Source organism: Zosterops lateralis (assembly GCF_965231275.1).
Source record: "Zosterops lateralis genome assembly, chromosome: 1".
In the NCBI taxonomy this organism is placed as follows: domain Eukaryota; kingdom Metazoa; phylum Chordata; class Aves; order Passeriformes; family Zosteropidae; genus Zosterops; species Zosterops lateralis.
In genome coordinates this window covers 113,765,026-113,782,478 of record NC_139762.1, presented here as the reverse complement: position 1 = coordinate 113,782,478, position 17,453 = coordinate 113,765,026, and the positions used below count along the sequence as shown (strand labels likewise).

Genomic DNA, 17,453 nt, shown 5'->3' with positions numbered 1-17,453 from the left:
GGTGGATGCCAATTCAGGCCAGGGGTTTTTTTTTTCTGTCTTATGAGCCACTGTCAGTGGTGCTTGAGACAAAAAAAAAAAAGGCATTGAGACTTTTTTGAATGTAAGTCTTTTGTCTTATGCATTTATCCCTTTGCTGCTATAAAATGAGATCTCTGTTCTGGTTAAATATATGCACAATTCTTTTAAATTGCTTTTTTTCCCATTTTTTACTTTTTATGACAATTCCTGGATTTTCTCATTTGAAGAAGACCTGAAATGTGTGTTGTGTTAAAAAACTAGATCAATTAACTGTATTGTTTCAAGGTCAGTATATGAAGACTGGAAGTTAAATGCCAGTTCCCTGATAGCTGGTGTGTCAGCCAGCACATTAGTGTTATTTAATTGCGCAGAACCAGTCTTACATAAAATGCCAAATGATGGCTAAAAGGAGCAGTTAGTTGCTTCTTGAAATTAACTTCAGGGCCTGACGCTGTTACAGAACTCTACTTTTTAATTTGTCTTTGTATTTTGGACTACTACTTTCTCTACTAGAATGTCAAAACTAAGGGCCCTGTTCTTTGTCCTTCTGCTATTATTTCTTTATAAATACAGACTTAATAAATGATTTGGCTTTTCTCTCTAAGGAAATCATAAGTCTCTTTCAGAGCCATTCAGTCTAGCTGCAGCTAAAGGAGAAAGAGATACTTAAGAGCAATTTCCATATAGAATAAATCCTTCTTGAAAATCATCTCTATTTGTTCTCTAGTCAAAGGGAAGCGGGTTTTGAAGGCATTGATAACCAGATGGTGCAGCAGCTGTATCAGATAGGCTTTGTAAGACTAAGATGTAACTTTCAAATCTAGGGAAGTACACTACATCAAAATCAACAGCTACATCAAAGACCTTAAAGTGCTCACTTCACAATAAAAAGCTATTTACTTTTTTTTTCACAAGAAAATTATTTTTAAGGCCTTGACTCTTTTAATCCTTAGTAACTTTTTCTTTTTATAAGGTCTGACATTTTATTCGTGCAAGAAGATTCTTATCTGATCCCTCATAGTCAGCTGTGACTTTTTTCTGCCCTGCCAGCTGCTTCTCTCTTATCTATACACTTGTCTTGCTAAAGAATAAAATGTTTTCCAGTTATTTTTCCCCCACTTAATTCATCAGGATATCATAAGAAGCTCTTTCAATCCTGAAATCTAACTGAATTAAAAAAAAAAAAAAAGGGAAAAACCAACCCCACAACCAAAAAGCCCCAAACCAACCCTCAAACCTGGTGATTGATACCTGTAACTTTACATGTCTTATGCCAATGCCATGTGTGTTGGCTGGCATGGAGTGCAGTTAGTGGTCCCTTGGGTTGGACAGATGATACACTTGCAATGTGTTGCAGCTCCACAGGTGTACAAAGTTAAATAGAGGGAGAAAATCCCAGAGTACCTTCAGAATTGAATTAATGGAATAGGAATTGTAGACCTGATTAAGTTTGTAAGAAGTGACAGGATTTGGTTGAGGGTTTTTTTTGTAGTTTTTCTTTTCGCTTATTTTATTTAAAAAAAGATACTGTAACGGGACTACTGGGTGTTAACTGAGTATGTTCTATACTCATTCATTTTGGCATTTTGTGTTAATGAAATATATTCTGCACTGTAACTTGAATAGAAATGTGAGATCAGGAAGAAGCTTATGTGTGTTTATGTATTTTTCAGCTAGGCAGATACAGTCCCAACTAGCTTTTAGTATATAGTGATGGAAAGCTGGAACAGGTATGACTTGGAGAGAAGTAGTGAAGACAAGCTTCATATCCTGGAGTAAAAGGAGACATAAAAATGAGTGCTGTCATGTCAAGTCTTTTAAAACAGTCACTAGTGGCAATGAACTTTGAAAGGTTAATAATAGCTTGAAATAGTTGTTTCACCACTCCAAGCTGTATTTTGATTTCTCTTGAATGATTGATTTAGAGGACTTTCCAGCCTTGGAAACAGTGAACTGAAAAAAGTAGGATAAATTATACAGTTTGAGATAGTGAGACTGGGTGTTTTGTTTTAATGTTGGGGTTTTTTTGCTCTTTCTCAAAGTGTGGTGCCTTAAATGAAACTTATATTCTCTGTGAAGCAACTAATATTTCCTGTAGATGCTGCAAGTTACCTCTTGATTTATAATCGGTCACTTTGTTCTTACCACTTCTCAATCCATGTTGGTTTCAGTTTGCCAGCTTGCTGCAAGTTAGTTTCTTTGGGGTAGAATTGTATAAAAATTTAACGTCTGTTATGTTTTTAACTCCTAACAGGTTATGAGCTTCATGGTATCGAAAACATTCCTGAAGGACCAGGACTTGTTGTGTTTTATCATGGAGCTACTCCAGTTGACTATATTTATTTCTCAGCTAGACTTCATTTAGTGAAGAAGAGGCGCTGCAGAGTAGTAGCTGATCATTTTGTCTTTAGATTACCAGGTAACATACTTCATTATAAACAAGCAGTTTTGAAATTCTTATTTGCAATTGTAATTGTAATTAATAAAAAGTCATGTTGCAGGGACACAGCTTTCAGAACAGACATTCAGGCACATTTAGTGAAAGTTTTGAAATAGGACATGTTCTTTACAAACAAAAATGAGACTGGCCCATGCAAGGATGGGACACAGTCCTGTTTGGGCAACACCTTCCAATGATTCCAGAGTGTTTAGAAACAAAGAGGAGGAGATCGTAAGAGAAGCAGTGTTCCCTGTATGAATCATTAGCAACAATGTCAATAAGATGTTTATTTTTCATTAATACAGGCAGAATGAGTGGTGTGAACAGATTAAGAATTTAAGTGTTTGGAACAAATGCCTTATAAGTTAAGAATACTAGTCTGGAGAGACAATACATTTTCTTATCCCACCCAACTCTTACCCAGTTGAGGATGATGAAAAGTGGAACCTGTCCCCAGGAAGAGTGTTTCAAGTAGAATCTGTTTTGGAGGAAAGCTAGAGAAGGGTTCAACATGTTTGTGTGAAACATGAGGTGAAGAAGGTAGAAAATGAAAAACATGTTTAGGGCAAGATTTTGGCTGGACAGCCTAGTGAAATGCTCTGCCAATTGGTGAAATTAATTATGTGAGGGGTTGTTTTTTTTTTTTTTTTTGTCTGTGTGAAATACAGTAGTACCTACTTTCTTTCCCAAGTTTGGTTTGTGATTAAAGGCCTGTCAATTCACAAAATGAATTAAAGGAACATTCTGAAGTGTACTGCTGCTTTTAGTGGAACCAACTCTTATTAGAAAGCTGTCTTTTTGTTGGTATAGATTTATTCAGCCTTAGTCCCTGAAAAAAATGTTTTCATACTGATCACAGTATCACTTTGTCTCTACAACTGCTTTGGCAACAGATTCATTTGTTGGTGATTATCAAATCTTTTGCATACAGATGACTAATTTAACCTACTTCATGGTGCAGCTGTGTCTCCATATTGTATCTATATAGGCGCAGTTGTTTATCAAATAGGACATTATGTTTTACTCCTTTTCTTTTTCTGCTTTAAAATAAGGCTCGAAGTGTGAGTATACTTGTGAATCCCCCAAATACTGTTTAGTAGCATTGCAGAAATATCTTGCTGAGTGACTGATCTTGAAGAACTGGTTTCAGCAGTTCAATATCTAATTAACATCTACAGGCATTCCTCAGGGATTGATACTGAGGCCACTGCTGCCTAGTCTTTTTGTAGCACCCCTGGATGAAGGGCTGGAGCTGCACAGGAAAATCACTGATGATACTAAGCTGGAGGAGCTATTGGTGTACTGGACATTAAAGTTTGTTCCCAGAGTGACTTCATAGAATTCAACTGGCAGAAATATGAATTTCAGCAAAAGCAAATGAGGAGCTGAGCATCTGGGATGGAGCAATTCTGTGCAACAGTATTCTGGATAAAAGGAGGCTTTGCAGGAAAGGTCTTAGGATTCTAGTAGACAAGTTGAATGTGAGTTAGCTGGATGCCCTTATAGCAAAGAAGATGAACTGCATGGTGAGCTTTTCTTAGCATGAATGTAGCCACTGGCTTGAGTGGAGAGGTGTTTTCCCTTGGCAGGGCATCTGTACAAGCACATGCTGGGATATAGTGTCCAGTTTTGGTCTGGAGCACACAGTGTACAAAGAGAGGTTGAGAGAACTGTATATGTTTGGTCTTTACCAGATAAGGGTGGGGAAAGATGCTATTGCTGTCTTCAAGTGGGAAGGTGGGGAGAAGAGGGAGTCAGACTCCTCTTGCAGGTGCACAGTGATAGATTGAGAAGTAAGAGGCAAGTTGCAACACAGGTAATTTTGATTAGGCATGTGGAAAGGTATTTTACCATGAGAGGGATCAGACACCTAAACAGATTGCTTAGGCAAGTTGGGAATCTCCATCCCTGCAGACTTTCAAAACTGCTGGGTGAGGCTCTGAATAGCCTGATCTAGTTTGAGTGGGAGGCTGGACTAGATGACCTCCAGAACTTCCAGAATCTACATAATTCTCTGTTTCTGTGAAGGAATTAAGGCTGTTCAGAGGGACAAGTCCAAAGAGCCCATAAAATGTGGATTGTTTCAAAATGAGCACAGTAATCTATGCCTGGCAACTCAGGTAGATGCTGCTTCTCTTGTGAATCAAACCAGAAAGACTGCATAATTTTATCCTAATACTAAGGCTGTCTGATCTTGATTAAGTATTCAGATTAAATTGGATGCCTTTTCAGAAGACATTTTAACCAAAAATTTTTATGCTCAATGAAGGGGAAATGGGAAGGGGAGTGCATTTGGGGAGTGTGTTAGACACACATGGATGCGTCAGAATTGTGTCAGTATTAAGGATGCTTTTCTTGCATTTTGGAGAAGGATATGTAATACAGTAATGTGAATTCTTTTTTCTTCTGCTTTTATAACTAGTTGTTTGCCACCTCTAGTGAAAAAAACCCCCAAATATTCCAGCTTTCTGGTTCCTTTAGACTCTTAGCTGTGTAGTGCTCAGAAATACATTGACTTCTCTAAGTTTAGGAGAAAGCCTTTTCCCAAAGCATTCAGAGAGGACTGAGATTTCACTTGGGTTCTTCTCCATTGCCCACTGCTATAGCATGGGCCATTTTTGCTTCCTAAAGTCATCTGGGAGCCCTCTTGAAAAGATTGCCTGTTACTTTATGTAACTAAGACAGTCCCTTTCCTGTAATGTTCCTGAGGAAAGGAGCTTTGTCTGTTACATGCAGAAGGTATTGCAAAGCATCTTGTGGACTAGATGCTCTGCAGTTATATATGTGTGATTATCTACAATTATGAAAGGGTGGATTCAATGGTCTTAATGGTTCCTCTCTGTTTGAGGTCCTGAATGTCAGGCATAGGAAAATGATGACAACCTTGCCATCCTGCTACCCTGACAGCCCTAATGTTACAGTCACTGGGGCCAAGATAGAAAAATGCACATAGTGCACAAGTTGAGAGTGGTGTTACATGCATTACTGGGTAGTCTCAAACATTTCTGCCACCACAGTCTTGTGGAAAATAGGAGAAGAGTATATTAGGGCAAAAGGCAGGGTTCAGGTTGAACAGTGGAATAAAATTAAGTTTGAACTTCTTGGTGTATATATCAATAGTAATGTATGATCTGCTAGCAAGGCTGTGAAGTACAGCTCAGAATGTAAATCTCATACTAAAAATCAAGGGAGGAAGTACAGTTGAGAACTTTTGTGAGGACTTGAAACCTCCCTGGACAACTATTCTGCAGTACATTTTTTTTGTCTGTATTCTGTCAATATTCTCTTCTTTTTTTACTGATATATGAACTGGACAGACTCATGGTGTTGCTTCATTACACACACCCTCCCCCTCACCCCTTTTCCAGTGTATCCAATGCAGAAACAATGTTGTCACAGTCTTCGCTTCTTTGGAGTCTCTTCCTGCTCATCTCAACCCTTTTCATGACTTTTTTTGTCTGTCTTCTGAGCTCGCTGACATAAAGGACTGAGAGACAGGCAGCTTTTTACCACCAGGTACATTCCAGAGAGCTTTAATTGGTTTGGGAATGTCACGCATTGTAAAAATCAGCTATTGAAAATCCCACCAAAAAAGCAGCTGAAAGAAATGATTTTCAATTAGGTAAACTCTATTTCAGGTGTTCCTCCATGCAAATGCTACTAGATGAAGACTGAGTGTCATCAGCAGTGTGTGAGGCAGGTACAGCAAAAGATGTGACAGGTGTAATGCAGCTTGTCTTCTGTGGCCATGTGTACAGACAGATCGTGATTGGGTATAGAGATGAGTTAGGAGTAATTATACTCACACCAGATACAAAGACTAGCTGGAGATCAGAGCTGAAGAATAAACTAATGAGGTGTTGCCTTATGCTTTTCTTCCAAGGCCCTTTGTTTATGCAAGCTGTAAGAGAAGACAGACCTCTGTCTTCTTAACTTTGTTCAGGCTCTCCTTTAGCATGTGTGTGTATGTAACAAATGTGTGTTTATAGTCACAGCCATTCATTTGTTATTAGGAGGCAAACTCCACTACATCAGTTCTTTGGCCTTGTCCATGGTTGATAAGGTTGTTTGCTTCAGTGGGAAACTTCAAGAAAGAAAAGTAATTTTTCCCTTGCTGCCTAGTCATCCAAAGTTGCCATTTTGGTTTGCACTACTCATAAATACTGTATAAATTTAAAATCTATTGAACCAACTGAACAGGACTTATTTCCTGCAAACAGAGGCCTGTGGTAGTCGTGTCCTTTAACGATAGGCTAGTTGTCTAAATTGATCAGATATGTTCCTTGTGATGCTTGTAGCAAATTTTTGATGTTCTGCTGTTTCTTGAAGAGTACAGCCTGAATGACATGTCAAATTCAAGTGATATGAGGAGTTGATGTAACCTTAGGTCAAAAGCTTTAGTTACAATAGTAACAGAGGGTGAGTGTACCCAATTGAGGCTTACCAGCTGCCTCTCTATATGAAATACCATCCAGGTACTCACAGACTGAACCAGAGTCAGTTGCTGCAGTGATCCATAATGCAGAGAATAATGCATTTTCTCTGTCATTCTCCTTCTTGTGCACTACTGTTCTTTGCCAAAGTTCACAAAACAGAACCACAACAATTTCCTGGTATTGCTTCTTGTTGCTCTCTCATTTGGACTATGCTATGTTTGAACAGTAGAGCTTGAGCAAGGAGCCAGTGCCCTTGAGTCAAATGACTCCTTCGATGGGACATGGGAAAGATACCAGAGTGCTTGACAGTTCTTTTCAGTTTAATCCTGGATGTGGGATAACACCTGACTTTACTATGATAAAAAGCCACTGAAACCCCTAAATCTTCAGCTTTGCAGACCAGAATCTCTAATCTTCAGTCCCTCTTGGGGACTTGGGGCACAGCTTGTTAGACAATTAAATTTTAGCCATAGTGTTCTGTGCTGGAAATCTGTACTCAATAGTAGTATGAATTAACATTTTCTGAATTGATATTGTCTTACCCGACAGGTTTTAGAATACTGATTGAGGTACTTGGAGTTTTACACGGACCAAAAGAAGCGTGTGTCAGGACTCTGCAGAATGGCCATCTGTTAGCCATTGCCCCGGGCGGAGTTCGGGAAGCGCTCTTCAGTGATGAGATGTATACTATCTTGTGGAGTGATAGGAAGGGCTTTGCCCAGGTGGCCATTGATGCAAAAGTGGTAAGTATGCCACGTCATGGAAGAGAAGTAAAGAAAGCTAAGCTATTAGTACTTTCTTTCAGAGAAAGCTGTTTTGATTATCATATATTTGATGTTAGATTTCTGTCTGTCATGAGTTTGGTCTGCTTGCTCTAACACCTACATTTCAAGACTCTTTTTGTTGCTTTTGATAGATAAGAAGGCTTTAGAGTCAGCTAAGAATAGTGGTTTGGAAATACAGAGCTTGAAAGAACAGGGGATGAAATACAGGATGGTTTCTCCTTAAAAGCATGTGCTGTTTTACACACATACCTGGTTAGTATTGTGATGGCTTAGCCCTTCATAACCAGCATGGTTGGGAAACAACCTTACATATCAGAGCCATGAAATATGATGAGCTGGGAGAGACCATTGGGATGATGGAGTCCAGCAATGTTTCTGTTTCTTCTGTCAAGTGTGGTGTGACCCACCAGGGTATAGACTCACTTCCACTTTGTCCTGTGTTGGCATTTTATGGTAGTGAGGGATGTCCAGGGCTGCTCACTGGCGTGAACAAAGTCCCAGCACTGGGGCTTGGTCAGCAGGCAGATATTTATTCATAGAAGACCAACTGTTAAGGCACAACAGTGTGTGTTGTGTGATACATTTGAATTGTAGCTATTTTAGTAATCATTTCAGAGTCCCTCTCGTTCTAGATGTGTACTTGGAAGATGTGTGCATATGTCCATAAGTCTGCATATACCTAATTTAAAAGCAAATCTCACACCAGGAGTTTTATCTTTAGTTACTGTCAACGACAGGCTGGTTAAATTTCTGGATTTTATACAGAAATAGAACACTTATAAGACCCAAGTGTGCATCACTTTTCTCTCGAGGAAAATAACACTGTTTAAACAGGTATTTTCAACAGGTTTAGATTTTACTAATGTGTTGTAATAGCATGTGAAAGGCCATACATGAGATTCAACTAAGACTGACTGTACTAGTTGCATTTACTTTATTGGATGTGTTTTTTGTTCCCTTTATGCACTCACAAGGGTCTTCACCCCCCTAAAAAAAACCCTGAGAGACACAGTAAAATAGAAAGTGTCAGACGCAGGCTGAAAGTGGGATAAACATCTTTATTTAGATTAAAGATGAACTTTTAAGTCACCTTGAATCATAAGCAGAACTCCTCATGGAAAGAAGAACGTGTCTGAAACATCAGAAAAAATGTGTCTAAAACAGGACCTTCAACTTGTTGAAGTTGTCTTATTTCTGCATTTTTTTTTGCTAGAATTTCTGTCATATAAACAAAAATTTCGACCTCTATGTCAAGAGTAAGATCTTCCAGATAAGATTATTCTAGAATAAAGATATTTGTATGCATTGAGTTTAGGCAACTGCACTTCTTTTTATTCTCTGTAATTATTTAAAGACTTTTTTTTCCTCTCAAAAAAACCTCAATTTGATGCATGTCTGAAAAGTTACATGTGCTAGCTCGTCTCCATGCTTGTCTTTAAAAAGTTTAAAAGAATTTGAGTTCATGAAAATCCCATGAAGAATTCTGTATTTCTGACAATGCTGTGTACAGTGGGCACATACTATAAAATGATACTGAAAAGCTTTTTATAGTAGCCGACCCCCTCACAGTTCTTGTAAATCTTGCCAGCTGTTTGCAGTTTTAAAAACAGCAATAAAAACTTGAAATATTCAACACCATTCCAAGTACTCATCAGCAGAAGTAAGTCATGGACATGTATTGAGTATGACGCATCAAGTGTGAAGCAATACCATCAGCATAGCAGAGAGGAATCAAACAAGTTTAGTCTCCCAATCCTGTGAATCCTTCCCTTTGAGCATAACTACAAATTAGGAAAGAGGTTTAAACACTTAAGTCACAACTATACAAATACTACTTGGTAGAGGAGGGACGCCTAAATGCTACACAGGTTCTGAAATTCCAGACTGTTTTAAGAAAATAGACTTACTGAAACAGTGACTCACTGAAATCTTGTGGTATTCTCCAGTTTGAAACCTCATGGCAGAAGGTCACAGAAGAACTTCAGAATACTTGTTTTGCTCTCTATGTATCATTGTCTGATAAACACTTCTAAAATTAATTTTCCTGTTGAGTTTAAGTGAGGTAGAAGTTTTTTAGATAGTGCTATCTTCCTTAAATTCTTAATTTTTTTTTTTCCCTCCTAGCCCATCATTCCTATGTTTACACAAAATGTTCGAGAAGGCTTTAGGACATTAGGAGGAATAAGTAAGATATTTTCTATTTTTCTGTAGTTTATTTTTCCGTATGTGTTTAGCCTATCTCTGTAGAAATAATCCTCATAAGTCTGAGATTTAACACAGCTTGTTTCTTGATTTTTGGTCTCTGGTAGAGTTCAGAGGTGTTTTTAGGATTTAATATCAGCATTATATAAGTTTTTTCCACATAACAGTGTTTTTTTACAAAAACAGTAGAAGGAAAAATAAAAAAGGAGCCAGAAAAAGGCAGGAAGATTTAAAGCACTTTTTTCTCTGCTTATATCTGCTAGGCCAGCCCTAGGTTTTCTGCTGTCTGTTAAGCAAAGCAAACAGGTTTGCAACTGACACGTAACTGCTGTTCTCCTAAAGCTCTCTGCTTACACCTCTACCTGTACTTAAAGTTTGAGTGGTTTGAACTACATTTAATCTGTAGTTGCTTTTCTGCTCTGCACAGAACTGTTCTTGTGGTTCCTCACAAAACCTTGCATTTGGCAGCTTTCCTTCCTTATCTCTATGGAACTTGCACCCAGAACATGAATAGATGGGTCTTTGTCTGAGGGGTCTGGGATGATTAGATGCCCACATCTCTGCTCATTTGCTAGTCTTAAACTCCCTCTTTTTTATACTCTCTTAGTTACTATCTAGCAAAGGAGCCTGAACAAGTCTCCACACCACCTATTCTGCCTCAAATGCCTCATCATCACCTTCACCAGAGGGCTGCAGGGCAGCACAGTTCTGTTTCTCTCCCCCTCAATTAAAGAGCTGTATATTGCATGGAGAAAGCCAAGGCATCAGATGCAGAAGCTGGAATAATTCACACATTTGTCATGTTGTACAAAAATAAACAGCAATTAATTGTTGCTGTGTTGGGGAGAATCCCAAACAGAGGAAATTGAAGCCAAAATGATTTATGCTATTTGCATTCTACAGCAGAGTTGCTGTAGGAGTGCAACTTTTTGATCACTGAAGGTGTTACTCCAGTTGCAGTAGTTTTGTCTTTGTTTTTATCAGTTGTCTACAGAAAACTCCACATCTTGATCAGTAAGAATTTTGTTAGGCCAGCACCCCAGTTAATGAGAGTTTCTTGTCTGAAATTGAGAAAGGTAATATTACTACACATTTTTCAAAGAATCTCTTCTGGGTTCATTTGGGATAAATACTTAGAAGGTGCTGTGTGGAGAAGAATGTGTCGTCTTAGAGCAGATTGAAATACCTGTTTTTTCTCTCTTTTTATATTGTTTAACTGCAACCAGTGTGTGAGCTGAAAGAGCGATTCAGCATGTTAGCACGACTGACTTCTAGGCACATAAGGTTATTTCTGATCCTGTAGACCTCAGCGGGGCTGAACATGCAGTTTTCCAATACTAGTTACTAATTTCTAATGCTAACCTGTCAAATGAGCTGAACCTGTAACCTGTATTGTTTAACATTCTCTTCCTCTTCAGAGAGGCAGCTATTGAATTTCTCTCCTTTGTTCTCGTTTCAGCTACTCTTTGGAGGAGAGATTTCACACCAAGTTAGGGTAGAAATAAGTCTGATATAAGCATTAATGCAGCTTTTAGAAAATGAAAGTCAAGGTAGGATAGCATTTGAGATGACACATTGTTTAAGAGTCTGGGTTGGGGGCTAGATTACTTTGCAAGCCAGTTTAAATGTTAAGACACAGTGGGAATAAAAAGCTTTACAGAATAATTCCAGTCTCTCTCTCTCTTTTTCTCTCTCTCTCTTTTTCTCTCTTCCCTCCTTTACCCTCCTTCACTCCCCTTCTCCCTTCCCCACCTTTTTTCCCACTGCTTTCCACTACATTTTTTCACATTAGAAATATTTAGGTCACTATATGAGCGTATTAGATTGCCAGTAGTTCCTCTGTACGGGGGCTTTCCTGTCAAGCTACGTACATTTATTGGAGAACCCATTCCATATGAACCAAACGTGACTGCTGAGGAATTAGCTGCAAAGGTAAGATAAGTATCTATATATGTACCTTTAAAATACTGAATGTTCTGATAAAAACTACTCCAGTAGTCTTGTCAAGTGATTTCTGTCTAGGAGCCAGTTAGAGAAGTTGGTGGTGGAATCGTGGTAAGTTTTGTACTTGCCTAACTCTGAATGTCATTCTTAAATACTGTCTTTTTATTAGTACAACTTGCAGATTTTCTAGGTCTTTTAAAGTTAATTGCACCCTATATTTGCTTTGAGAAACAACTTGCTGTAAAGACTGAAGAAGTTTGATCAGATCAGACAGCTCTCAGTTGTTAGAGAGAAGCACTTCACCTAAGAGGAAGCATTCTGCTTCCTGGTGTTTTTGGAAAGATACTAAGGAAGCCTTTCAAACATAGCAAATCTATGTTCACAAACTATTAGAATTACATACAATAAAAGAAAAAGGTAAATAATTTCACTGCTTTTTTTAGTGTGTTTCTATTTTGTCCAGCTTCTAACACAGCAATTTAACTTCTAAATGTTCCTGTAATTCAGATTTAGATGCTTTACAGAAAGGATTTTCAAGTTCTCATGTTCATTCAGTTTATTAATAGATTTCACAGTGCAAAGACATAAACCAGTTCAGTGGTGGAGCAGTGAGATGGAGTGGGCTGAAACAGGTATTTTTGAAGACTCTGCAGATGGTCACTTATAATATTCTGAAAACTTCACTTGAGAGAGAGACTTTTCTTGACCACGCAGGTGTCAGTTCAGTTGTCTCTTTGTCTGTTTACCCTATGATTATGCAAAAAGACTCTTAAGATGTTTGTCTGCAATATCGTAGGCTATGGTTATGGAAAACTGATTGTTTCTTTTGTGGGGTCACTCTGACAGGACTACAGAACTGCTGGCTTTCAGCAGAGAATGTGTTGAAATTACTTTCAAACGTGCATTGGCATCTTACACTTATGCCAACCCTCACTTACTTCTGACTTAAGTTCAGATTCTGCTAGATAAGGCCCCTAGGATACAAATTCCCTAGTATCCTATTTAGTTAGAGTGATTTTTATATCTCATGTTTCAGGCTATGGCACAGTATACAGAGCAAAAAATAAGGCTCAAATTTTTTACCTAATGCAAATTTTAGATCTATAGAGTCACTTAGGACCAGATGTATAAAGTCCTCCAAGGACTTAACAGTTGATCACTTTCTTCCTATGAACAGTGGGAGCTTGTACCAACAAACAACATTCTACCAAACTTTGCCCTTTCTGACCACTGGTTTACAAAGGCAAATAATTCTCTGTTCTTCTGTTTCTGGCCTTTGGAATTCACTAGCCTGTGCTTCTCTAGGCAGAATAGGAAGTGTGTTCTCACCACAGCTTTTGCATGTTGCCATGCTTCTGGATGTTCCCTGTAGAGCTTTTATCTAATAAGAGTAACTGCTGTGCACACCTTGGCCTGTTTGTTTTTTGAGTGAAAGTGAAGGCTGCTGTCACATGCTAAGTGGCCTGAGCATGTGTCACAGGACCGGTTCCTTCAGGGGCCTTGCGTCCAGAGGGCATTACTTTGTACAAGTCAAATGTGCTGAGACACAGTGGTGTTTCCAGTGCTGTTTCTGAGCAGGCGTAGAAGCAAAGTTGATGCCCACTGGGGGAGTGTTATTGGTGCAAACCTTATTGGGCACAGATAGGAGTTTGAGTTGCAGTACATCATGCAGGTGTTTAACATGTTTTATACATCTAAGTCTCTTCATGAATTTACACTGTAGTCATTTGACTTTTATATATCACTAATACAGCTTGTGGACACAGGTGCCAGACGTAAGAGATACTAGTTTGTTGGTCTGGTTCGTGGCAGTGTTGCCACAATCACATCCCATGGGCTTAAGTATGGAAGAACAGTATTTGCAATAGTTCTGTGGTATTTGAAAAGATTAAAAAGAGCCTAGAAATTGTGTTATTATATGAACAGTATGTAGATGAGGTTTTCTGATAAAAATCTTTTCTCTTTTCCTACAGACAAAAGCAGCAGTCCAAGCTCTCATAGAAAAACATCAGAAAATTCCAGGAAATATATTTAGAGCTTTAATGGAACGATTTCAAACACAAAAGAAAGAAGATTAAGGTTTTCCGAACTTAAACTTCTATAACTACTATTTAGTTGTAATATTCTTAAAGTCACACTTGTAAATTATTCATTCTTCTAATAACAGGTTTTAAATACTGTCCTAATGATATGGCTGTATAATTTAAGATAGAGGTAACTTGCCCTTGCCCTTTTCCCTGTCCACTATCAAGCTCAGGAACCCAAACTTCAAATAGTTCATTATGGGACGACGTTTAATTTTTGATAAATGCATTCCTACCTTGGAAGTGTCTACCAACTACCTTGGGTTGTTGATTCTGGTGGTTTTTTTTTTTTTTTTTTTTTTTTTTTTCCAAATAATACTGCAAGCCCGGTCTGTCTTCCTTTTGGTCTGTCATTGTCTCCCATCCCCACCATGATGGATCTCTAACCTGAATGTCAAACTCTCTGCAGAGCTGCAGTCTTATTGTCTTGACCCTCGATCAGTGTGAGGAGGTTTTGTGGACCAGGTTAATGCCGTACAATGTGTATGAGAATTTTCCTGAGATTGTTACTGTCATACTTCTGGGAAGCAGTCCACCATTTTTGGCCTGGAGAGCCTCTAGCAATGCTTGAAAAACCTGCATTGCAAAGTGTTTAGTTTTGCTGGATGAGTTCAGAAAGGGTTCAGAGTAGTGAAAATTGACAGTGATCCAAGGAGGTTAGTTATGGAAACCACTCCAGTGGTGTGAATGAGAACCCTACAACACAACTGCTATTCCAAACCAAGGCATATTGAATATCTTCCCTTGAGTACAGCCTTGCCTCATTTATTTCTCAGTTAATCTGCAAGTTCTCTTTTGAAACAATGAGCAAGCATTCAAACATCGGAAATGGGAGTACTGTTTAGTAACATGAGCTCAAAAACCTGGTTTTTGATGGAAAGAGAAAATTGTTACTGTAAAAGCAGTAGTTCTTTTGAAAAACTTGGGATTGGCATTCCCAAATACTCTTTAGATTTAGTATGTGGGTAAACTATTAAAATATATTCTTTTAACAGTTATTTATGTCAGTTAAATAATGAAGGAGAGGGAAGTTCTGTCTACTTTCCTTAAGTGAAAACAGTTGAATCAACAGGAGAGAGTTGCAAGATTGGGCTTTTGTGCATTTACAGCAAATTATATTGTTACATCTTTTCTTAGCTAAAGCTTATGGTTTTATTGTCCAAATAAGATTTCCAGGATTTTTAATCTACAGTTCTTAAATTAACATCTGGGAATTTTTTAGTTCTGGGATGAGGACAAATTCCTTCAGAAAAGACAAAAGAGGTTTTTACTATATAATGTGGTTGCCTTTCAATATTGATGGGGTTTGACCTATCTTAAGAAAAAAATACACCCCCAAAAACCCCCCAACAAATAACCAACATTTGAAGGAGCAGTTGTATTCAATATAGTAGTCATTCCTCTCACCATTTAAACACATAGTTTGCTTTATGCTCTTTTAAATGTGTAAATTATTGACATTGCGTAAGTGCATGTGGACGATCCGCTATGTTAGAAAAATATCACTTTATGGGAAATAGTCGATTAAATGTGGTTTACAAGAAGCAAAAGGCTTACTTACTTTGATGCCTAGAGAGGCTAGCTGGAACAGAGGCTAGACAGAGTTAAAGGAATAAATCAGGTATTTATTAAAAGGCTTTCAAAGGATACACCTTGGGCAGTACAAGAGCCTGGCCATGGCTCTGCCCAAGTTGGACCCAAAATGGACCAAGTTGAACAACCAGTCATGAGGTTTCACATTTTTATAAGTTTTGATCCATTTACATATTGGGGCCAATTGTCCAATTACAGCTTCAGGTTATGAAGTCACATCCTCCCAGATTGCTCTCCTCAATTTGCTGTTGTTTACACTTTTTGGGCCCTGAAACTGCAATGGTGTCCTTGGTTCTCAGACGAAAAGGATTGTTTTGTCCAACTAAACTGTGAAGAGAACTTGCTAACACTTTTTATGAAGTTCAGAGTCACATACTAAAGCAGTATAGAATCTGGAAAACATGAAAGCTAAAACTTAAGGCATTGACTTTATGATATTATTTTATACCAAAAAACATTTTACATGGTGATAATTTTTTTAAAGCTTTGGGAGGAATCATGGCATATAAAATCAAATGCCCTTTCTGAAGTTTTTTAATTGACTTGGGTTTTACTTGAAGGCAAGATTGTGTTCCTTTTAATTTATTGGACTGTGTTTCAAAAATACTGTTACCACAGCATGTCATCAAAACTGATAATGCTGAATTCCTGCATTGAAGTATAACTTAAGTATGACCTCTTTTTTACTGTCCATCTTAAGAAAAATATACATCAGTCTGTGTTGCGAACATCTCAAAGGCAGCTGAACATCTTTTGTCTTGAGGTTGCATATATGTAAAAGAGAACTCAATCTAAAAGGTTCTTTTAGACTTGAATGGACATTGTTATCAGAGATTTTGTAAGATTTATTTTATTAAGTATGTGGGCTTTTTACAAACAAAATTGCAGTATTTGCTACAATTTTGTCCCTTTAAGTATTGAAAGATCAGTATAAAAATGAAGGGCAGTATTGGTACTCTCTAAGTGTTCATATTTATATAGGCCTTTCATATTTATTTCTATATATTAAAAATATATAGAAGACACCTTTCGAATAAAATTGATAACTGGAACAGACTTCTGAAGTTTTGTGTTGTGTTTCAACTAAATGGAATGATACATGACCTGTCCTGCTGAACCTTGAGTGGTTTTGAGCAGCATCTCCTATCCCTGAGATGCCCTTCTTGCCTTGCAGTGGCTGAATAGGGATGGAAGGAACAAAGCCCCAGAAGGAATGAAAGGAAAAATAATTCAGACAACAGTGGAATAATGGAAAAAAGTCACATAAACAGTAAGGTCTGAGTTTTAGTAATTGGAGTCTGTGCTGCAGAAGGCCTTTACAAGCACTGCAGTACCACTGTAGTTAAAAGTTCTGCAACAGAAAATAGGCCATAAATACTGTCTAGTAACATTTATTTGTACATATTTGGGATGTGAATGATTGCCTTTGTTTTATTGAAAAAGAGGCAAACATGGATAGAGAGTCTCACAAGTAAGGTTATAGACCCAGCATCCTTTTAGCTGATTTGGTTTACTGTGCCTAAAGCAGAAGTATTCAAAGGGAAATTTAGCAGGGTTAGACTAAACCACTGATTGTCTGGTTAGCCTTTAGATACACTGAAGATATTACATGTTTCACCATGTGAGCAGCATAAGCAGGGTATGTATTTTTAGGCTGTTTGGAAGTAGACCAACTGCTGTACTGACAGGTATTCATCATTATCTCTCAGCAAGACCCAAATCTCCTGCTGGCCAATTTACTGTCCTGTTGTGTAATAGCGGAGTTCAGTCTGAACATCTATTATTAGGATGCTTTCACATGAAATTAATCTGCACATGCAAGGTAGAGTAGTTAATCAGCACTGTCAACACAACTGTGTGGCTCATCCGGTATGGAGTTTGCTGCACAAGTATAGCATTATGTTGCTTCATCCTATTATTCTGTGGAGAAGATGCAGCTACGATGACA

At 38.0% G+C, this 17,453-nt stretch overlaps 1 protein-coding gene across 1 annotated transcript in view; it reads left to right on the top strand.

Moving 5' to 3' along the window:
* TMEM68 (transmembrane protein 68) overlaps window positions 1-16,561 on the top strand; it is a 43,602-nt gene extending 27,041 nt beyond the window's left edge. The window contains exons 11-15 of the mRNA XM_083858282.1: window positions 2,276-2,440; window positions 7,447-7,640; window positions 9,807-9,867; window positions 11,677-11,816; window positions 13,802-16,561. Coding sequence (XP_083714408.1) covers window positions 2,276-2,440; window positions 7,447-7,640; window positions 9,807-9,867; window positions 11,677-11,816; window positions 13,802-13,906 — 665 coding nt within the window. The 3' untranslated portion in view covers window positions 13,907-16,561. The remainder of the gene's footprint in view (window positions 1-2,275; window positions 2,441-7,446; window positions 7,641-9,806; window positions 9,868-11,676; window positions 11,817-13,801) is intronic.
* The last annotated feature ends 892 nt before the right edge of the window (window positions 16,562-17,453 follow it).